The sequence below is a fragment of the Vidua macroura genome, chromosome 5 (genome assembly GCF_024509145.1).
Source record: "Vidua macroura isolate BioBank_ID:100142 chromosome 5, ASM2450914v1, whole genome shotgun sequence".
Classification (NCBI taxonomy): Eukaryota; Metazoa; Chordata; class Aves; order Passeriformes; family Viduidae; genus Vidua; species Vidua macroura.
Genome location: NC_071575.1, coordinates 4,371,113 through 4,393,759, shown reverse-complemented (window position 1 = coordinate 4,393,759; position 22,647 = coordinate 4,371,113). Strand labels below are relative to the sequence as shown.

Genomic DNA, 22,647 nt, shown 5'->3' with positions numbered 1-22,647 from the left:
CAGAATCCACTTGGTAAAACTTGTCTGTGACCAGAGCAGAGTTTGTACCCGTTATCTGTATGAGAGGACCATTTTTGTCCATATACCACCAGTGTGTCTTGTGGAGGAACTAATTTTAAAAGTGTCCTGCTTAAGCCTTTTGCCTAAGGTTCTGAAATTCTCCTTGTCCCTTTGAAAAGATGACTTATAGCAGCTCTTTAGCACATTTTTTGGTTGACCAGCTGGTTCAGATGACTCTGAAGTGAAGGGGGAGGACGTGTGTGTGCAGAGAATTCGATTATTTTGCTAAAGATAGCAGAGGGGTGGGTTTTAACACACGGCCTGGAGAGCTCTGCAGCTCAAGGCACTGCTCCGTGTTACTGTGTACTTCAGCTGAACGTGGGTTTGGGGGGCAGAGTGGCCCCGGAGCCCCAGCTGAACTGAGGTGTTTCCTTCTGCAGTTCCACTCCCATCAGCTGTTCCACGTGTTTGTCGTGGCTGGCGCTTTCGTGCACTTCCACGGGGTCTCCAACCTGCAGGAGTTCCGCTTCACGGTCGGAGGGGGCTGCACAGAGGAGGATGGGATGCAGTAGGAGCAGCCTTCAGCCCAAGGTCAGAACCAAAAGAGAGGCGCCGGCGCGGGCCAAGCAGCCGGGCTTAGCAAAAGGAATACCTAAGAAGAATCCAAGTTTCAGCTGATGAGGCGTGGAGCTTCACGGGGATTCTGACTAACCAAGATAAATTCTATACCTCAAGCAATGGAATAAATCAATTTGAAGACCAGGAAATTCTGAAAACCTAATTTATTCTTGGGATCTACAGATTGAGCTACAGAGGACCCTTTCCAAATCGGCTTCTGTTCAATGCCATATTTATTTGTAGAACTGGGGAGGGATAGCTTAGCAGTTTCCTTTTTTTTAAAAAAAGAAAAAAAAAAAGTCAAGGTTAAATTTATATCCTCTTGGAGGGTTTGGGCGTTGATTTTAGATGCTCTTTTGGGAGAAAAACAAAATGTAAATAAGATTTCTAACTTTCTGTTTAAATAAAATTTATATAAATGTTTTAAACAATGGGTGGGGGGAAAAGGGTTTTTGTAAAGAATGCAACATGCAAGTACCACACACTGTTTCAATTTTGCACAAAATAAACGATTGCAGGAGGACCAGGTAAAATTCCCAGGAGTGAAGCATGCTGGCCCTGTAGATTTTCCTAGTGGCCAGCATGCCCTGGGCAATGTGGGGTCCTGGCCAGCACCTGGAGTAGGTTCAGGACATGTACAGGAGGGTTGTGAAGGCTGGATTAATCATGGTGTCATCCAGGTCACAGTGTGAGCAAATGGATTTGCTCCAGTGCCTGGAAAGGAGCATCTGCTCCTTGCCTGAGTGTGGGGGACAGCTGCATTCCCAGCCTGTGTGCAGTGGAAGGTTTGGGATAATGAATCCTACATTGGCTGGTTTGGGTCTCATCACAGGAACTGGAGCACGCTGGGATAACTGCATGTGAAATGGCAAACAGTCCAAGTCCATCAGTGCCTGCCTGCACCCAGAGGCCCACGGGGAGAGGATGGTTGCCATTTGCAAGCCTGCTTCGTTTGCTCTGAGCGATGATGGTCATAGACTTGTCAGAGGATTGTTGAGCATGTGAGGGGAAGCAGAGGTGGGGTTAAGATGGACTGGAAAGAGGAAGCTGTGTGCTCCAGGACTTGGAGTTAACAGGCACTGCAGACCTCAGGCACATCACCATCCTGTGTGTCAGGCTCCATATGCCAAGGCAGTTTGCAGGTTGTTCTTTTAAGGAGGAATAGATCCCTATTTTCTTTTTTTTTTTTTTTTTTTTAATTTTCTTTTGGTTCTTAGGTCTGCTTTCCATCTGTGCTTTAGCAATGGGACTGCTGGTATTTCTTAAGCCTAAACCTGAGGGTTCAGCTGGATTGCTGTGGTGCAGACACACCTCCTATATAAGGGGAGGCAAATACCCTTCTCCTATGTAATTGATGTAGCTTGAGCTTTGGAGCCCAGTCAGGAGCCAGACTGAAGGAGAATCTTTGGAGTCATAAGGTGAAACTTGAACATTTTGTTTGTTATGGCACAGGTATTGCTTGGAGGCTTTAGCTGGAAATTCAGAGCAATTACCTCTCTCACAGATGAGTTAAACAGCTCATACCTTGCAGTATTTCACAGGGAAGGAAGGTAAAGGGTGGTTGGTTGTTGTGTGGGGTGGTTTTTTGTTGTTGTTGTGTTTTGGGGTTTTTTTTTTTAGATTCCCTCAAGTTTCAGTTTTTATTCTTCAAGGGGAAAGAGATGGATTTCAAAGATCTTCCATACCCTGGATGTCACAGTGTGTTTTGGGGAGTTGCTTTGTCTGATGGAGTCAGGTGGAAGCAGAATGCCCTCCTAAAGTCGAGTGGGCATTAAGGCTTCACCCCTGGAGTGGAGTAAAGCCTCTGAGAGCAAGGTCAGCTGCAGAAGGAGGTGCTGCAGCAGCCTGCAAGTTTTAGAGGGATGTGTTCTCAGCAGGATCCTGACACTGGATGCCTGTAGGGCTGGAAGAAGTTTATCCCAGGTCTGTGGTATTGAAATGAAGGAAAGGGCAGTATTACCGTGGATGTAAGGGCTAATAGCACTGGCATCCCAGACAGACTGGGGAGGTGCCCAGAGGAAGTGTGCTGGTGTCTGAGCCAAGTGTGGTACATATCAGAATCAGAGCTGGCTGGAAGGTGCTTTGGGATACCTCTGAACAGTACCAGCAGAAGCAGCAGCCTCCATCCTGGATCATCCCACGTTCACTCCTCCAAGGGTGATTGTAACCTGGTCCTACACAGCACAGAACTATTACAAAAACACAGTACTCCACCTGCTATTCTTAACCCAGTCTCTCTGTTCAAGAAGTTTGTGTGTTCCAATAAAAACAACCTAGCTGTGCACTTTTCTGTAGCTTTTGCTGAGAACTCTTCCCAGGTTGGCACCTGAATGCCTTACTCTCAGCAGTCAGAGGCTTGCTTGCTCTGTGTGCAGGTTATTGCCATAGAATAGTTAGGACCTACAGCTTCTTTCCTTCCCCATTAAATAGTGGCCTTGTTCAGTATATTTCTTTTTAACAATTGCTTACTGTTGGAAGCAATGAAGCACATTCTGGGGTTTTGATGGCTGGGGACTCTGGTGATGGTTCCATATAAGATGGGATCTTATTACTTGCTGTATTCTTAACTTCTGCTAATAAAAGAACCAAATTGATTATTGTCTGGTCTGGGTCTTTGTGCACTGTGTGGGCAAGAGGGGACAAGGGTGCAAAGCACAAGAGCTGGAGGGAAGAGAGGGTCATTGCTGGACACTTTGGTGGTTGTGGGCAAAATTTGAGGTGAGTTAAGCTAAAGAAGTTCATGAGGCTTGGATTTAAATTCCTGGCGTAGAGGAAATGCCTCCTCTCCTGTATGTGTGTAAAGGTTGATCATCTCCTCCTGGTGTGCAGGCTTAGGGGCTGGCATGAGCCAGGTTTGACTGGGCAGAGAGAGGGGCTGGTGGTGGCCAGAACAGTCTGTGCCCAGTGGGGCCTTCTGCTGTTCCTTGGCTGTCAGCTCACGTCTGGGAACTGCCTGGAAAGATAACACCTAATCCTGCTCTTGTCTTGGCTCACACCAGGTCTGGGTTGTCCACAGCTGAGCTGTGCTCTTTGTCAGTTCCTTCACTCAAGGCAAGTGTTCTGCAGTGACTTGTAAAAGAGACAGCTCCTGTTAATGACCTTGACAGCTTGATGGATGTCTCAGGATGGATTGTTATTGCCATTATTATTATTGTTATTTTAATGAAAAGCAAATTCAAGGAACATGGAGAATGTTGGTATCAGATTTCACACAAATTACACTGAAAGTACCTGCCACATTTGAATATGAATTGGGTTTATTCTGTTTCTGGAAAGCAGAGTAATACTTAAAAGTTCTCTGGGCAGGATAAATTGCATGTCCCACCTCTTCTGTGTGTAGTTGTGTCCTTGCTCTGCCCTGTCCCAAGAATCACTTGCTTCATTCGTTGCCAAGTACCCTGAGTATGGATTAAAGAGCTGCAATCAAGGTGAGTGTCTGAGGCCATTGCTGGAAATAAATGAAGTGCATGGTTAGGATGGAAGAGCTGACTGGTTTAGTTGACACTATTAAAGGCTTCCCTGCCTTTAATAAGGCTGGGAATAAAACTGAGTTCTTTCTCCCTTCCTCTTTTTTTTTTCTTTTTTTTTTACCCCTGCCTCCTGTGTGGCATCAAGCAACTTGTTTGAACCAAACCCTTCTGCTGCACAGTGCTGCTGTATCTGCCTGGAATGCCCAAGCTGAAATTCTCCAGGCTGATTTCCAGGAGTGCAGAGCACTAATGTGGTTTGAATGAAGTTGCTTAAAAAGATGGATTCCTTGGAGAGTGTATGTGATAATTCCTAGGTGCTGGCCTTGAGTGCACGGCAACATGGAGAATGTCACACCTGGTCATCTCCAGCTGTTTGAACATTGAGCAGTGAAGGAGAAGGGACCTGGGCAGCTGCTGTGAGAGCCTTGCAGTGTAAGTAGTTCCTTGCTCACCACTGAAGGTTTGTTCCTTGGGCAGGGATAGCGGAATGGGAGCCCAGCACTCCTGCATGGAGCTGATTTGCCAGCTGGATCTTATCACAGAGTCACAGAATGGTTTGGGTTGGAAGGGACCTTAAAGATCACATAGTTCCAACTCCTCTGCCATGGACAGGGACACCTTTCCAACCAGACCAGATTGCTCAGAGCCACATCCAACCTGGCCTTGAATACTTCCAGAGACAGGGCAGCCACAGCTTCTCTGGGCAACCTTTGCCAGTGTTTCACCACCGTCATAGTGATGAAATTTTCTGGTGTTTCCAGAAGCTTCACCTTTGCCTTTCTCCAGTAAAATTCATGTATAAACTACAGAAGCATTGGTATTCCTGAGCTGGGAATCTTGCACTGGAGATTCACCATGATCTCGTTTAGTAGCAGCTTCATCTCTGTAGTGGCACCACTGAGCACAGAGTCTCTTTACAGCTTAAAAACTGAACTGGTCTGGTTGTAAATGAGATGGGAAAATCACTGGCCTGGCTTGGTTCCCAGAGCAATGATGTGTTTCCCTCAGAGAGGCAAATGCCACCCCAGCCAGTTCCAGTGGCTGGCTTTGCTCTCACCTCCAACCCTGCCCAACCTGTGCCTGTGTCTTGGTGCTGGCTGGAGCTGAGCTCCCCCAGTCCAAAGCTTTCTCAGTGGCTGTGGCCGGGCAGCGGGGCTGGCACTGGCAGATGGGCTGTGGGGTGACATCTGCTGCTGGCACAGGAAGCCAGCTCTCCTGGGAGGGAGCGGCCGCTGCCACCACCTCCCTGCTGGCTCCTGGCCACGGCGGCCAGCCCGGGGCTCTGCCCTGGCTCTGGCCCAGCTCCCCCATCCCGCTGCCTGCAGGGATGGCCAGGCTGGGATTGCTGCCTTTGCCAGGGACACTCCTGCCAGCTTGGAAAGCGATACTCTGTCCCTCAGGGTCTGGCAGGAGGAGGTGACAGCAGGCTCCAGCCCCTGCTGCTAGGGGTAAAGAAGGTCACTGCTGGCTGGGACGGACAAGCAAGAGCAGCCGGGGGTTTTGGCCAGTCACTGGTGTGGGGGCTTCCCTGTCTCTTTCCCTGCTGCCCGTGAGAGGCCAACCCTTGGTGCAACGGTGGCCTCCAGTGAGGCTGGCAGCTCCTGCCACCGTCCCACAGCCTTTCCTTGAGCAGAGCTGAGCCACGCACATCCCTCTGCTCCCTGTGACACTGATGGGAAGGACAGCGGCAGCTGCCTGGCCCTGCAGAGCCAAACAGGTCTAAAGACAGGGCTCAGTGCCCAGCCCTCCTCTGCTGCCAGCAGGGGCCTGCCTGGGGAAAGGCACGGTGCCAGGGCTCCCAAAATTTGAGGCAGCAGCAGCAAGCAAAGCAGGAGGGGCTGATGAAATCTCCTGCGGGTATTTACAGCAGAAACGTGCTTGGTGGCGTCCGTGAGGCCATTGCAGAGCGCTGTGGCTGTGGCTGATGTCACAGGGCAGTGACAGAGGTGTTTGCTGGCCGAGTGGCAGGAGGTGTAAAGGCTCCTGTCAAAGGCAAGCAGAAGTGGTGCAGGGGGAACAGCCTGTGCCGAGGGATGGGACGCTCCCCAGTGCCCAGGGGGGACAGGAGCAGCAACCCCCCCCTCAGTGAGGGCCCAGCTGGTGATGGAGTGTTTGGCACACAGGCGTTTGATGCTCCTTCTCTCCTTGCTTTGGAGCATCTGCTTAGCACAAAAGTATCTGCTGCATCAGGCTGCCCTGAGCCCCCCTCCCCTGCAAGCAGAGGCTTGTGACAGTGCCACTGGGATTTCTCGGTAGAAAAAGCATCCTGGAAAATACTCTGAGGAGCCTGAGGTGTGCATGAAGCCAAGCAGAACTGTGGTACCAGTCCTTCCCTGTGTCAGAGATGGACCACACACACCCCACACACAGCTCTTAGCACACTTGGGGCATGTGGCTCCTGGCTGTGGCCACTGCAATGCCCAGCCTGGCACGTGCCAGTCTCTTGCTAAGTCTAAGCCAACTCAGGCCAGCCTCCTTTTGTGCAAACAGCTGCTGTAAATCCCACTGATTCTCCCACTATTTTGTAGAATGAAGTCATCCCTGTGTGGCCACACTTGAAGGTGTGGCCAGCAGCCTGCTCTGTCCCCAGCCATGATTCAGGGGAGGGCACGTGTGTGTGATGCTGTGCAAGGTGTGTGTCCCTGCCCACCACAGCGCTTGGGGGAGAGCCAGGCTTACCTCAGCCTGCAGAGTGGTGTTTGTGAAGCCTGTGAGGAGTGTCAGGGAGAGAATTCAGCTCCCTGTCCCTCTGCCTGCGAGGAAATCAGCTGCAGAATTCGGGCTTGTGAAGCCCCTGACGTGTGCAGCAGTGAGGTGTGGGTCTGATGGACAGCTCTGTCTGCTGACCACCACTGGGGAATTTTCTCCCATTGCATCTTTCCCATACAGAACAAACCCTGCGGCCTCTGGGTCTGCTTTGTGTGCTCACGGGGGCGGATGGGACAGGAGGGACAGCTGGGATTTATGGGATCAGGATGGCAGTAGGATGCTGCTCAGCTGGAAGTGAGAGATGGCTCCTCTCACAGCTGCTGTGCTGCTGGTTGGATCCTCTGGCCTCGGCTCGCTGTTTGCTTTTGCTGACCTATTTTCATCTACTGTGCCCAGCACATGGCTGAAGAAGTTGGAAGCTAAGGCAGCTGCTCTTCCTGGGGATTTTTCTCTTGCTGAAAGGGCCATGAGTCACTATCTCTCAGAGCATGAAATAGAATTTGCTTAACCCCGTGCTGGAGCCCAGAATTGGGTAGGTTTGCTTATGGTCTGCTTTGCTGTGAAAATAAAACCCCAGGAAGCTGTTCCTGGTGTGTGCTCAGGTTTTGAGTCAGGCAAACCTTTGCTTACATTTCTCAGTTTAAGAAATAATCAGTTCTCACCCCTGTCCATTCCCTCCAGTTAGCACTTGTGGACAGACTCACTGAGCCAACTAAGGCAGGTAGAGCTCTCATCTTCACTCTCTCAGTGCAGGTATCCCTGCAGGACCGTGTTTATTGTGGATTAGTGCACCTGAAGCCAAGCATGGCTCATCCACAGCAGAGCAATGTGCATTTTTATGCCCTGTTTAAGCTGAGTGGAGATGGGGCTGCTAATCCTTTCTGACAGGGAGGTCATCCTTGAGAGTGGTGCCCCGGGAGGGCAGGCACCACGGGCAGGCACGTGGGGCTGGGGGAGCTGTGCCAGCCCGGGGCTGCCCTGAGCCAGTGGCTCCTCCATCTTTGAGCAGCTCCTGGCTCCTCAGCCTTGACAGCCACCCCTTCTCCCTCCGTCCTGCCTTCACCTTCCCTGGCTGCTGCTGGCTCTGATAAGGTCACTGCCTCTGAAGCCTGGAACCTTCTCCACCTCCAGTTTTACTTCCAGCACTGCAGTGGTTCCTCTCCTCTTTGCTGTAGCACCGCCTCCAGCCAGGCAAAACCCCACAGGGGAGCTCTAAGGTCCTGGAAGGTCCCTGCCAGGACCTGATCCTGTCCCCTCAGTGTCAGGTGACATGCGTGGCAAGAGGGACAGCATCCCTAGCACACCTGGAGTGCACTTGTGGGTGCCTGCAGGGCAGGGCAGGGACAGAGCTGCTGTGAGGATGAAGCCCTTTCCCATCCAGCTGCTCTGTGCAGGAGTCCAGCCCGGCAGTGGTGGCTGTGGCAGTGGTGGCGCGGTGGCCCTGGAGAGGAGCCTGCAGCTCCCCATGGCAGGCACATGGCAGGGCACGTGTGGGCAGTGCTTCTTGCCAGGCAGCAAGCAAGGAGGGCCTGTGTCCTGAAGGAGGTGACATCTTGCTGTGACAAGCCACACAAGGGGCCTGGAGGGGTGCAGGACCCTCCCAGAGTGACCAGGCAAAGGTTCAGCCTTCCTGCTGTAGTACCCTGCTGACCCAGGGCCACCACAGCTGTGTTTGTAGTCCCTCCACCCACACCCTGGGATTTGTGTGGGGCTGTGATGACCACCAAACACATGCTGAAGCTATGGTGTCTATGTAGAATATGCCATGTATTTGTTTTTAATGAGATGGTATGGAACAGTTCATAAAAAAGAAAAAAAAAAAAAGAAAGAAAAAGGAAAAAAAAAAGAAAAATGGGTGCTTCCCACCCGTTGTCCGTAAAGCTCTGTGAGAAATGGCCCGTGCCCACCAGCTGGGAATGCCAGGCTCAGGGCAGGGAACAACCAAGGGCAGCTGCTCCCAGGGGAGCAGGGCAGTGCTGCTCCCAGGGGAAAAGTGCCTGTTTCTTGGCTGCTTCTGCAATGAAAAGAGCAGGTAAGTCTCTTCTGGTGGGTCATACAAAACCCCTTCCCAGAGGTAAGTCCACATGTAGACAAGAACATGGATGCTGCCCTCGCAGTGTTAGGAGAGGTCTCCTTGGCAGAGCTGGCGTGGCTGCAGCTCTCCAGTTGATCTGTGCTGCCTCCCACTGCCCGGCTCCAGGTGGGGTCGGTGCAATTCAGCTTTGGTGCCGTGTCCCACGCCCGGGGTCCCGGCTGAGGACCACCCCCAAGACCAGGACATGCTGCTTCCACACCTGGGCGTTCAAAATCCCGGTGGCTCACCCTGAGGGACAGGTAGGTGCTGTCCCCTGCCCCTCCTGCTCTCCTAGAGCCAGCTCTGCCCCTCCGAGCCCTCTGCCGCCCGCAGCCCAGGCGGCTCGGTGGGAGGCCGGCTGATGTGGAATGTTCTCCGTGCCGGTGATCGCAGCATTCCCGGCTGTGAGCGGTGTCTGGGAGGAGCCGCTCAGCAGCTGCTGTGCCAGGAGCTGCCCCTGCTGCTCTCGCATCTCCTTTTGCCACCGGCTTCCGAGGAGGCAGCAGCTCCCACCGTCGGCACCGTGCCGGACTCTGTGGTGAAGGACACCTCGGGAAGTGGCGGAGGGTGTCCCAGGAGGGGACCCCATCTCCTGCCCTCGCATCGCTCTGTCCCGCCGGGTCCCTGCCGCGTAAGGCGCATCGCAGGCGGCGTCACCGCAGGAGCAGCACCAGGGGCAGGAGCAGCAGCGTCGGACACACAGAGATCCCAGCAGTGCCACCGCAGTCCTGGGCATTTTCCTGCGAGATGAGAGACAAGGGGTCAACTTGCCTGCTGCCAAGCCTGCCTGTCACTTTTGGAAGAGGGAGCGATGCCTGCGGCCGAAAGATCACACCAGGAGCCAAGGAAGGGACCTCGTTATTCCTGCTGGCCACAGCAGCCCTCCATGGGCTAGGAAGCCACATGGCTCCTCGGCTCCTAGCAGGGTGTGTGTGTGTGTGCGTGCTTGCTCCTGACCCTGTGGTTTCCGAGCTCAAGCCCTTCCCAGGTGGTACTAACGTGAAATCCTGCTAGGAACCCCCTCGGGCATTCACGGCTGTGTCTGGCTCCAGCCAGCAGGACGGGCATGTGAGACATTCCATGCAAGGGTGCAAGAGGAGACATTCGTGCATTTCGGGCACGGGCGTGCCCGTGGTGCCATCCAGCCGCGAGCTGTCCCTCCCTCCCTGCCCCCTGTCCCGGGATACCTCAGGGTGGAAGGCGTGGCACGAGTCCGGCCGCCGGCGCAGCTTCTGGGAGCGCATCCGCTCGCACTTCACTGAAGCGTTGTGTGCGAGGCTGTTAAGGACCGCCAGGGCGGGCAGGGAAAGGGGATGGATGCCACACACACCCACTGGGCCCCCGTGCAAGTTTGGCTGGGTGGAACCGCACCACCCGGGAGGACGAGGGAAGGGCAGGTCACCCTGCACGGGCTGGAGACCTCTCCAAGCCAGGTGATGCTCTCCACCCCCACGGCAATGGCAGCAGAAGCACATTTTCCACCCTGGCAAACGCGGAGATGACGGGGCCTGTGGAGCCCTGCATCCCTGCTGTGCATGGAAGGATATATTTGACCTCTTTTGCATCCATTGGGACGGGTGGGAAGACACTGCAATCGCAGACAGTGTCCGTGACGAGGAGCAGGAGGTTGCTGCTGACGATCTGCTGTGCCACAAACATCCTGTAAGGGAAGAGCAGGTGAAAAAAAGCACAATTCTCCAGCCCAGAGCAGCAGCCCTGGAACTGCCTGAACCACAGCAAAGAAACGGAAAGAAAACAGTGATCATTGGAAACAGGGTGCCAGCAGAAAGCAGGAGAGAGCAGTGAGCAGGCCAGGGAGAAGTGCCATTGGCACTCCTTTTTCACCTCATTTTTGGCTCTGAACTGGCTCAAATCTACAACTCCATGCTAGGCACAAAAGTCAAAATCAACCCAAGAACCCAACCAACCAGCCAAAACCAACACAAGCCCTCCCCAGATGGGGCAGCACATCACAGCAGATGACACCTGAGCAAAGCCTGGCTTCACCCAGAGGTATGTCAGTGCCATTTTAATACATATTTATGTGTGTGCTGGTACAATGCAAGGGTGTCTGTATTCTGTGGTCCTGGGAGGAGCAGAGTTGTGCTAAATTTCACGTTACTGGAGAGAGAAATAGAGGAACCCAGTAACATTATGGGCTACACTGGTGTGACAGCACTGACCAGCTGGTGTTTGGCAGGGAGCCAGCATGTCCTGGAGCCACTGGGCACAGGGAAGGCTGGGGACATCAGGCTCTGCGTGCCTGCACTGGTGGCAGGGCTTCTGGAATAGAAATACAGGCTTGTGGGGATGTGCTCACTGCACTGGTCAAGCTGACTGTGCTGGAGCAGTGCCCAGTGTCCCTGGTTATTCACCACCTGGCCTTGCTGCCTTCCAGCCTCCAGGGATTTCTGTGTCCCCTTTTAAAGGTGCTGAATGCCACACGAAGCAGCTGACCATTTCATTAGCACTCCCTGACTAATGACTGCCTTGGGAGCTTTGGCAAGCAGCCTTCAAGCCATGCACAGATTTGGTTACCAGGACAGAGATGCCCCATGCATCAATCCACAAGCCAATGTTTCTGCCCAAGTTGGGCCACCCCTGCTCCACCAGGAGCTTGTGGGATGTCACCAGGAATGCCTGCATGCCAGGCCCTGGCTAATGCTCCACAGAGCCTGTGGCAGGGGTGGGGCTGTCTCTCCCAAATATCTGGATAAAAGATGCACAGGATGCACCTGGGAGCCAGAGGCTGTAGCTACAAAGGAGCCAAGCAGGACACAGCCCCTGCTGCTCCAGCACTGGTGAGGTGCTGCCTCCAGCAGGGACGGGGCAGCTCCCAGGCTTTGTCTGTAGCAGAGATCTGTGACCCAAAGAGGTCACTCAGTTCCTCTGGATCTGCCCAGAGCTTAACAGAATACCTTGTCATCAAATATGCAATCTCTTCTGAAACAATGTTTGGCAAGGCTCTGCTTTTCCTAGAGCCATGCTGACTAGTGGAGGCGGTTTTTCTAAGCTTTATGTCTTTCCTGCAGTTGATCCAATACTGAAGACCAGGTTTTGTGGGTTTTTTTAGGAGCAGTTCCAGTCATATCTGTTTGGCCTCCTCACATTAGGAAGAGCTGTATCAGTGGAAATTCATCTTTTTGTCACCTTTCCACATGTGATTGCTGATGGCACTGGGCAACCACTGAAAACAGCCTCTTTTCACAATGACTTTCTTGTTACTTTTGACTGTCCATTCACTTACAATGAAAATGGGAAATAAAAAAGTTGCCTCTTGTTTTCAGTTCTTTCAGTCTAACACTTATTTCACCCCCATCCTTGCTTTGTCTTTTTTTTTTGTTTTTGTTTTGTTTTGTTTTGTTTCTGTAGAAATACAGAAAAGGGGGAAAATGAAAAAAAAAAAATACAAGGAAAGCCAAGAGTATTGCAAAAAGGGAAAACTTTCTAAGAAGAAAACTTTTGCCAGAAACATGAAAGAACAGAAAAAGCTCCTTTCTGAAATCTGTGGAATGGAAAGATATATATACTTAAATTCTGTACTCTTTGTTCTCCAGCCACCTCTGCTTATTAACAAATGGTTTTAATTTTTATTTTTCTTTTGTTAAGAATCAGCACCCTGGTCTCTTCACCTCTCTGTGTCCACCTTTCTGTAGCCAGAGCTGTGCTTGTCGTGGTGGCTGTGCCACGGGCACGGTGGCAGGTGACCCTTCTCGTGCTGCTGTCACCCCCAGCAAGGCCCCCAGCTGAAAGGGAAGCTGCAGCTCTTACTTTTGGCAGTCTCCACAGTCGATGAGCCCGTTGGTCTCCTTGATGGCCGGCTCGTAGACGAACACGGGGTACTCGGTGTCGCAGGGCTGCAGCGTGTCGTGCTTCTTGTGCCTGTGAGCTGCCAGGGGACGAGACAAGGGCACCGTGAGGGGCACACGGGAGCTGCCCGCAACATTCCAGACTTGGTGATGGACTTTGGAGGAGCAGCTACCCTCCAAAGGTGGCCAGGAGCAGGTGCCCGCTGGAGCAGAAAGGGAAGGAGATGCTGCAGGAAGCAGCCAGGCAGTGATCCCTGCTCCCACTAGGTGGTGTGGGAAAACCAGCCTATGTGGAAATGCCTCCAGTATCGCCACTCGCCTTCCGCAGCAAGCACGGACCCTGCCACGCTGAGGAGCCGTAGTGGCCACAGTAGCCAGGGACCCCTGGCCAGGCAGGCAGGGACTTGCGGGTTCAAAGGAGCTCGGGGGGCCCTACTGAACCAGCCATGTCAATGAAATCCCTCCAGCGCTGGTTCATGCAGTTTTTAAACACTGAAACCTGTGCCTGGGCTGGCCCTCTGTGCCTGTGCCCAGGGCTGCTCCCTGCGGGAACCCTGCGTCTCTGCGGTGGGGCTCCCATCAGCTGCTGATCCCTCCTGAGCCCACTGACACTTCACAGCGAGCCCACAGCAGGAAATTGGAGGGGCTCGGTACGTGCCACGTTAAGAAGAAACCACCAGCAGCAAACAGATTTGGCCTGAGACCGCAGGGAAACAGATGACAGCTCTCGAGGGCCAGCAGAGACCCAGCTAATAAACAGCACTGGCTCCTGGAGGGAGCAGCTGCTCCATCACTCATCAGTCACACCCTGTAGGACTCCCAAACTAATTTGGGGATGAGGGGGAGCTGAACCACCTCACTAAGCCTCACTCAAGAAGCAAGAGCATTCTTTCTAGGAGTTGAGCAAAATCTGTCTTGCCTGAAACTACTGCCTTGGGCCCTTCTGGCAATTATTTTCTGCAGTTGGAGGTAGCAAAGCCAGCTCCTGCCTCTGTAGGACACAGGGGACTGCTGCTGATGGAAATACGAAGCTTTGTTGCTAGGGCAGAGGTGGCTGTGGCTCAGGCAGCAGCAAGTACAAGAAATGGTTTCTACATCAGCTTTGGGTCTGAGCACAAAAGCTTCACTTTGCAGCCTCCCACCCACACAGCAGCCATGGGCAGTGCCCCTGGGGGGACCAGTGGGAAAGAGGGTCCTCCTCACCTGGAGGACGCCCAGTTTACCCCTTGCAGCAGAAGCGCTGAAGATTTATAGACAAATGCAGCAATCTGGGTTTTAATCAGCAAATGTATGGTGAGAAGGCATCAAGAGGGCATCCGTGATTGCATGGGTGATTTGCATCACTGTGAAACCTTCACTGCTGAGAGCAATGGTCTCCTCTCCCCTGGCACTGCCAGAGCAGGCAGAAAGCAGCAGGCACCTCCTTGCAGAGCTTGCCGTCTAAACAATGTGGATTACACGAGAGAGAGAGAGAAAAACTGCATGATTTTCTCTGATTTTCCTCTCCACCATGGCAATCCAGCAACACAAGACATCCATTAAGAGCCAGGAACTGCAGCCCAATCTTGCCTCTAATGCCTTGCCCAGGTGAATATGATGGGCACTCAAACCCCTCCCTGCAGTGCAGAGTCTCTGGTAATTGTACTTTGTGCTTTTCTTCAGAAGTCTCAAAAACCAGCACTCAGGAGGCAGCCCCCTGCTTAAATCCTCCCAGACTATGGGACCCACCTTTCAGTGACATGGTGAGGTTCATTTTGCACAGATTCAAAAGCACACGGAGCCTGACTGCAGCACAATGCCTCGCTCTGTATTCACCCTGGATTCACACCGAATTAATCAACCAAACTTGTCATTCCAGGGGCCAGCAGCACCTCTGCCACCAGCCAGGGGCTGTCTGGCTGTGCTCTGCCACCATTCCTTGTCCCTCTGTGCAAACCCCATGCTGCAGAGGCAGGGAAAAGCCTCTCCCATTTCTGCTGATGGAGAATGCCTCTGACTAGGACCCGTCACAGGGACTGACAGTCCTGAGGAGATCTGGGATGAGCAGAAGATGTTTCTGGGGTGAATTTCAGACACTTCTGATGGGGCATGCAGAATATCCCCATTTATGATGTAAGGAGAGAAGCTGCAAACACCTTCTGGCTCTGAGCAGCTGCAGGGCTGGTAAGTATATTCTGGCCAGGAAAGTCCCCAAACTAAGACAAAAGGAGTGTGAGAAACAGAGCAGCATTTCTTTCAGCCTTAATTCACTGTACTGGGGGCTGGGAAAGCAGCTCCAAACCCTGAAGCAGGTGGCCAGGCTATCACAGCCTGGACCAGGGACAGCCCTTCTCGGGGACATGCTTGTGGCAAGACCACACCTCAGCCACAAGCCATCCCTGTCCTGTTGAGCTGCCCCTGGATTTACAGCCCTGCCACAGCAGCACAGCTGTTGGCAATGGACTGTGCAGTTCTTGCTCAGAAGAACCGCTGTGATGACCACAAAGGTGACCTCATAAAGTTGGGGCAAACTGCTTGCAAGAATTTACCAGATGGCTCATGTCATGAGTGGCAAAGAGCCCTGACATACCAGGACCTCATTTTTCCCCTGTCCCTGGTAAAGAGTGACATCCTTTAGTAGCTCCTGTTATAATATCATATCCTTTACTAGCTTCCTGTTATAACATCATCAAAGCAGATGGAGTTCAAGCCATATAAAGTACAGTGGTGTGAAGGATGGGGTGCAGGGAGGGGTGAACGAGACCATCAGCTTGGAAAATGCAGACTGGAAGTTGATCTGAGGCCTCTCAGCCTCAGCCAGTGTTGGATGAGGGCTGTCATGGTGGGCTTGGAGAACCAGGCCCTGCAAGGAAAATTCAATTAAAGAGACTGCATGAACCACACCCAGGATAAATGTGGCCAGCACCAAAGTGTATTTTTAAACTGGCAGAAGTGGCCTGCACAGACTTTAAGTTTTTTGGTTTTGTATTTTTTTTTTTTTTGGCACAAGCTGAATGAAAAGAAGCTGCTTTAAAATCTAACTCCTGCACAGAGACAAGACCTATGACAGAGATTATGCTTAAGCCTACTGACACTTAATTTGCTGGGAAGCAATGCAGCTGCAGCAGTATTGAGAGGTTCAGAGAAGCCCAGTAGCATGTACATCATCAGCAAAAGGCTCAGGCTGAGCCTCTGCATGCACATACTGGACATCAAAATGTTATCAGCACCCTGAGAGTCTGCTGGTCAGGGATTAGTAAACAGCCAGAGGAGCTGATAAAAAATTGCAAACTTTATAGCAAAGAGTGAGTTAATTCCAGGCTGTCGTTGCTACCATCTGCACTTCCAGAAAGACTTTTGTCAGACATTTGGCAACCAATCCTTCTGAGCAGCAAAGACAGTTGCTGTGCCTTGTTATGAACTATAGAGCCCAGATTGTGAACTCTTTCCCACCAGCATTAAATCATGCACTCGAGTCAGAGGATTTACTCTGGGACATGTGACAAAATCTGACACTTAGTTACCAATATAAAACATAGAATTTAACCAATTATCTTGTAAAATATCTTCTGAGTTCATTACCGTGGAGTAAAAAAAAAGAAACTTTTATGATCTACGGAATTCTAGAAATAGTTCTTTCTAGGCTGCATGCCTTGGCTGGAAGTATTTTTGGCTTAATTAAAAGCTTTCAAACCTGTGCTGATGTCCATAAAAGCAGAAGCCCTTATAAACACAGAGAGAAACTGAGATGCTGAGAGCAGAGAAAAATCTGTGGCAGCAAACGTTTCTTCTCAGCACCTCTGAAAAGCAGATTTGTATGATGAGTGCAGTCTGAATACATCATGCCCATATTCCAACAGCAAGTCTCACCTTCCCAAAAAACAAGAGAACTTGGGAAGCAGAAATAGGCTCAGTGCTGCAGAGCCAGAGGTACACAGTCAGGCAAGGGAGAGCATTAGATCCCTGATCGTTAATTCCTCTGCACATAACCCGGAAAAAATGTGTGTGCTCAATTTCTCTCTCACAAAATGTCTCCTTCGCTTCATATTTTTCGCATACACCAGCCTTGGCGTGCAGTCAAGAAAATGTTAACATCTCTGGCAAAAATCTACAGCCCCTTCTTAACAACATGTGCAATCCATTTCTTCCAGCCCCAATAGTATTCTTCCACCCTGCTACTCCCCCACACACATGGACACTCTTTTTTTTTCATCTGCAGACACCCTCTCTTGCTCTTCCTCTTCTCCATCCAGTCAGACACATTCCAACTGTCTCTATTTCTCCATCTCTGTCTCACACATATGTCTTGCTGGGCAGAGAGCAAATTGGCAAACACAAGCTAGATATGGAAGCAGGGAGATACAAACACAGCCACAGTCTGGACTCTGTCTTGGAGGAGTTTCTAACTCGCCTGTAGGAACGGATTTATGAGTTATCAGTTGAACCACTTGAAAGCCCTCCTGCATTATCCCAGAGCTGGGCTGGGATTTATCAGACAGAGCTAAGCCCTGGTGTGTGGAAAAGAAGACTTAAGTTACTTCTTAGTAACTCTAGTCTACAAAAACTGTAGTCTACAAGTTTCTCCTGCAAGAAGGCACGGGTTGGTCTTTGGTTTGGGAATAACAGCTGAAAAGAATGGGCCAGCTGGGAATCACGGTGAAGGACATGCCATGGAACACGGGCCACAGGCCCAGCCAGGCCATAGCAATGAGTGATGATGCTGTCTGTGACTGCAGCTCCTCAGGAGGCTCATATGTTCCTTCTTTTATCAACTTCTCAGTGACAGACCTTCAATCACCAGCTCAGCCAGCTAAATGAGCAACAGCATCTCTTCTTTGCAGACCAGGGAAACAGAGCCAGACTCTGCCTTGGCCCTGTCATGCTTTTCTGCAAGTCCCCCACTGTACAAAGGGTGGAAAAAAGTCTTTCCTAGCTTAGGAATTTCTAGTTAATTCTTTTTTCTAACTATTAGGTGGTTCTACTTACAGTGATGGAAGACAGCCTTGGCTGGAGAAGTCCCATGACACACAGACACACAGTGATGGAGACACGTGGCAGATTCACAGATTCACAGGATGGCAGTGACAAGGAGACATGAATTTGCACACAGCAGTCATGGAGGTGATGTGGGAAAGAGATGAAGGAAGCACAAAAGGAAATGGTGATGAGCAGGATAGCAGTGACATCCCCCCTCCCTTTTTGCTCTCCTCAAGCACAGACTAAATCAGACTGCAGCCACAGAACATCCACAGCAGGAATACCACACCTGCCTGTTCCCCTGAATGAGCAGTCTCTCCTGAAGGGCCACGAGTACTGCACCTGCTCATCTGACTCTTCCTCACCAATTTCTGCATGAGGCCACTCCTGTTACCCTGATGTGTGTTACACAGCAGCCAGGGCTGCTTAGGGGACAGCTGCAGCTTCTACTGCCATCTCTTTGGAGGAGGAGAGTGGGACCTAAACAGCACCCACAGACCTCCTTCTCTAGAGGGGAACTTTGATTTCAGAAAATGACTGTTTCCCCATTATGCCAGGAGAATTCAGTGCAGAAGGACCCAGCCCCCCAGCTGGCATGGAAGATATCACTGTCTCCACTAAAGGCATCACTAGTGATCAATAATTAGCAAGACTAATTACAGCCCCTACTCGGCTGTGCAGAATGCACCTCCCCTTCCCCTCCGAGTCTCCTCAGGGCCATTAACGTCACCCTTGCTTGCAGGAGCTGGGATGGGACTGCAGAGATTCCTGGGGTGTTTCCAGCAGGCAGAACTTCAGCTGCAGGACAGGTCACTGTATTTCAAGCCAGACCCACCCCTCTGCTGAACTCAGCTGCTGAGCAATACCATGTGCCATCATCTTCTCTCTTCCAGAGCAGGTCCAGTGGTAAGTGAAGACCCTCCATGTGTTATGGAACTCTAAGGTTTCTGTCAAACTTCCAGGGACCTCTATCAGGCTCTGGAGAGATTGCTGTTCCACGCCTGCTCTGGCCTGTCCTGTAGCAGACTGGAAGGGAGGCTTTCCAACAGAAGTTCTTTGCAGCTGATGGCCTCTCTCATCCCACTGCACATAGGGTAGGGGTCCTCAGAAAGAAGTGTCCCCTCTTACCCTGAGGAGAGCAAGCAGAGTGCTCCCAGCAGCACACACCTCATCCTGACCACCCTGGTGCTGTGGCAGCCTGGAATGGGGGTGGAAATGGGGAGAGATGGTGGAATCTGGAAGCTGGATTCCAGTGTCTGTGGAGGAAGGGGTGTGGGGCAGAGGGCAGGCTCCTTGCACAAGGCCAGGCTTCCCTGTACAGTTTCTTCTGTCACCAGTGGCTGCAACACTCACGTGCTATGGGGTGGCTGGACTCTTGTGTACTCACCATCTGCCAAGTTGTCTGAGTGCCAGAAGCTACTCATATTAAACTCCAAAAGGAAGCTGTCAAAAGAGCAAGAACAGAGGATGCTTTTTCAGCAGCCTGGAAGGATGCAGGTGTCAGGGAGATGGCCCTGTCGCCCAGTGAGTATCAGTTCTAGCATGTTTACTACAAATTTCTGGCAGTGCAAGTCTGATTTTTTAGATTTTTAATTTTTTTTCCCCTCTCCACATGCTAGAATGTAGCTCTGTATTGTGGGATCTGTACTGTGGAAGATCTGAATGGGCTTTTTCTTGAAGTATATCCTGAGCAAGGGGCTTGCCAGAGAAGGAAGGAACAAGTATGGCAGCCCCTGAGGCTGGGAGAGGATTTAGCCACTACAGAACCCACCTGAGTAGCAGGCATGATGGCCATCAGAAGCCCACACCCTGGCTGCTTGGAGGTAACATTTCCATTTTTTAGCCTGTACCAACAGGCTAAAACCTTCAGAGCTGGACCTTTACCACATCTGCCCTTTTGCACACCCAGCAAGCTGAGCAGTGGCACTTCCATCCTAATTTGAGCTTGAACTCTAATTAACCCCAGATGTTTGAGGTGAACCCAAACCCAGAGGAGAGCCTCCCCTCTCTCCCCCCTTGCCTGGCACTCAGACCTGAGCTGCTTGGCTTGCTGCCTTCAGCCTTCTCCCCCCGTGAAAGGAAGATGTGCATTCGCTCCTCACGGGCAAACGAGACAGGCAAGAGAACTCGGCACCAAGGATCTGCACAGAGCCCCAGGAGACCCAAGTCCTATTTCTGACTCAGGCACTTTGTACTGAGTGACTTCAGGTAAATCCCAGACCCACTGTGGGCCTCTGCCTCTCAAAATGGCAATAGTAATAGCTTTCTGTCTCCCAGGAGCACAGTGCAGAGCTGAATGTCAGGAGAAGGCTGACAGCAATGCCCTACGTGGGGGCTTCCGCTTGCAGCTTTCCCAGCTCTTGCCCCTCCTGGTCTGAGCCTCCCAAACACCCCCATCTTTTGGTACTCACATGAGGAAATCACTTATCAGCCACTTCACTGCAGCTACAAAGGCATAAATTGGCTGGAGAACAAAAGAAGAAATGAGAAATACCGTAAGGACCTGGTCAGAGAATTTATAATTGTTATGCAGGACCCCACATTTTAGACTTAAGTCTCTCCACTGATCAGAGCTCCTGAAGACAGGCTGGAAATACAAGGTCTGGGCATCACTGGAAAATGTTCAAAATACATCAAAAGCCAGCAGAGCTGCCCTGCTACTAATAATACCTCCTTACCCCCTCCCCATGAGGGTCAGGGAGTTTATCAGGAATATATGAAGGACTTTGAAGATGTAATTGCTTGATGATTTCTCTCCAGTGTGGATGACCTTCAGAGCTCAGAGCAGGAGAGAAACACAGCTAAATGGGACACCACCAGTTTAGGATGCTTTTGTGTTCTGAGAGCAAGTGGTGTTTCTGGGACAAGTGACAGCACTGCCCAGGATTTAGTATTATCTGCCATTGATTGATTATGCTTAACTGTGCTTTCATCCAGCTTTTCCTCAAGATGGCACGACTTCTATCATCTTCTTGCTTTTCAGCTACAAATTGGAAATCCAGCATTATCCCAGGGACAATTCATCTGCAGAGGATACTGCTGCTTCTTTTCCTCATGGTAACCACGTCTAATTTTCATCTCCCCCTCTCATAATCATGCCCATGTCCTCAAACCCAAAACAGATGCGGTAGTCACGGGATGCAGGATAATGTTCCATTACTGATGACTCCTCTTCAGCCAAAATAAGTCAGCAAATAGTAAAATAGTAAAATTGACTGATTTTTTATGTCTGTATATGAAAAACTGACTTTTCTTGATTTCTTAATTTTCAAGGGTTTTGCTAAGAGGGGAAGATGAGAGATGGAGGCTGAATGCTCATCTTTTCATGTTCTTCCCAATTCACCTCATTTTTGCCAACTCATTGTTTGTGACATCCCTTTCAGTAATCAGAATTGGAGGATATAATCAAGCAAATATTTTCACTACAATCACCATATGTTATCAAGCAAGCTTAAGTATAGCCATTGCAAACCAGACATTGTTAAAAGTGTTATTGTTAAGAATGTTGTTAAAAGGCAGTATTTTGTTGAAAATTCCTTTACTGAAAAAAAAAAATCACAATGTCACGCTGTATGTATACTTCCTGCACTCCTTCCAGTATCAAAGGATCATAACAGTAATGAACACATCCCTGTTTAGGGTTGTGTCAAGTAGTTTGAAGTGGCCTAAGTGTTGAGTAGTTACTTTGTTCTGCTTGTTTGAGGCAAGGTTAGGAAGGTGGAGTGGGATTAGAGTATGAGTTTTTATCAGCCTAAAGAGAGGTTGCATTTGGGAACTGGTAAAACCCTTCACTCTGTTAGTTTGTTCTCTGGGCTACCAGCATTCTCACTCTCCTGCTCCAAGCTCACTCATCCTTCCCCAATGACTGCCAGTTTTCCCCAGATGCTCTGTTCCCTGACACTGCAACTCTCCTTCTTGAGCTGAGTAAAAACATGCTCTGTAAAAACATTCCTGTTCATTTCAGCTGCTAGCTGATTGCTTGGCTTAAAGGAGAACCTGCCACAGTCTAGCTCCTGTTCTTTCCCTGGTCCTTCCAATTTTCAGTGAGATCCTATATGGCGACAGAGAGCCACACTGGAAACCAACATCAGTGGCCACCGCTGCTTCAGGAATCTGCCTGAGGTGAGTTTGGACAGTCCCATCCTGAAAGCAAACATCTCCTGAAGTCTTCTGGGGAATGCTGGAGATGTCCTGCAGGAGGAAGCCCAGCCCAGGGAGGGCTGCATGGTGACAGATACGTACGCTGAGCAGGGGTCGGGCGCCGCTGTGGTGGTGGTAGGGCACCTTGCACATTGCCTGGTAATCATACATGGTCACTCTGCAAGCAAAACACAACAAGCAAGCTGTCAAAAGCAAGCAATGCAACCACCCACAGGACAGACACATCAGCTTTTTCTCAAAAATGTCAGGTATGGACTGTTTCCTGGATTCACTAAAGCAGTGACCTGCTTACACGTGTCTTTGCTGTTTGGCCAATGCTGGATCTTGCAGAGCAAGAAATACAGGCTCTGGATTAATGTAACTGGGTCAGTACAGGAGGAAATATGTCCCTAATTTCAGACAGTGAGTAAAGCAAGCTATAAAGCAGAGGAGTTATAATTGTAACTACCTCAGATCCCCCTAGTTCCTGTTTTCAAGCCACTGAAACACTGAACTCTCTTCTGACATTGGCTGAGGGAGTGGAGTGGAGAATTTTTTTAAGAGAGAGAGAAATGTGGTCAGTCAGCTGCAATGCTGCATCTGTGGGGCTCTCAAACAACCACTCCCCAGAAAGGCTTTCTGAGTGGCAGAAGGAACTGAAGCACTTCTGTACCCAAAATGCCAAGAAAAGTTTCCCACAGCATCTTGTCCTGGAAAAGACAGAGAAGCAGATGCAGGCCACACAGAGATTGGAAGTTTCTGTCTCTCTCTGTGTTTTGCAGCAGGTGGAAGAACAAGAGGTGAGGAGAAACAGTGTGCTGATGATAGCTGAGCCAGTCAGCAGATGGGGCAGGTAGCTAAAGGAGCTCTT

General features: G+C 50.8%; 2 protein-coding genes across 6 annotated transcripts in view; one reads left to right on the top strand and one right to left on the bottom strand.

Annotated features, from left to right (window-relative positions):
• Positions 1–3,212, top strand: part of ADIPOR2 (adiponectin receptor 2) — a 44,986-nt gene extending 41,774 nt beyond the window's left edge. For all 5 annotated transcript variants that reach the window (XM_053978354.1, XM_053978355.1, XM_053978356.1 and 2 more), the window contains one exon: positions 441–3,212. In XM_053978354.1, the coding sequence (XP_053834329.1) occupies positions 441–572 (132 nt within the window). In that variant the 3' untranslated portion in view covers positions 573–3,212. The remainder of the gene's footprint in view (positions 1–440) is intronic.
• Positions 3,213–8,553: 5,341 nt separating this feature from the next.
• Positions 8,554–22,647, bottom strand: part of CACNA2D4 (calcium voltage-gated channel auxiliary subunit alpha2delta 4) — a 123,276-nt gene continuing 109,182 nt past the window's right edge. The window contains exons 33-40 of the mRNA XM_053978342.1: positions 21,879–21,954; positions 20,048–20,100; positions 19,024–19,079; positions 17,646–17,666; positions 12,643–12,760; positions 10,419–10,531; positions 10,059–10,141; positions 8,554–9,611 (exon numbers count right to left, since the gene is read on the bottom strand). Coding sequence (XP_053834317.1) covers positions 9,525–9,611; positions 10,059–10,141; positions 10,419–10,531; positions 12,643–12,760; positions 17,646–17,666; positions 19,024–19,079; positions 20,048–20,100; positions 21,879–21,954 — 607 coding nt within the window. The 3' untranslated portion in view covers positions 8,554–9,524. The remainder of the gene's footprint in view (positions 9,612–10,058; positions 10,142–10,418; positions 10,532–12,642; positions 12,761–17,645; positions 17,667–19,023; positions 19,080–20,047; positions 20,101–21,878; positions 21,955–22,647) is intronic.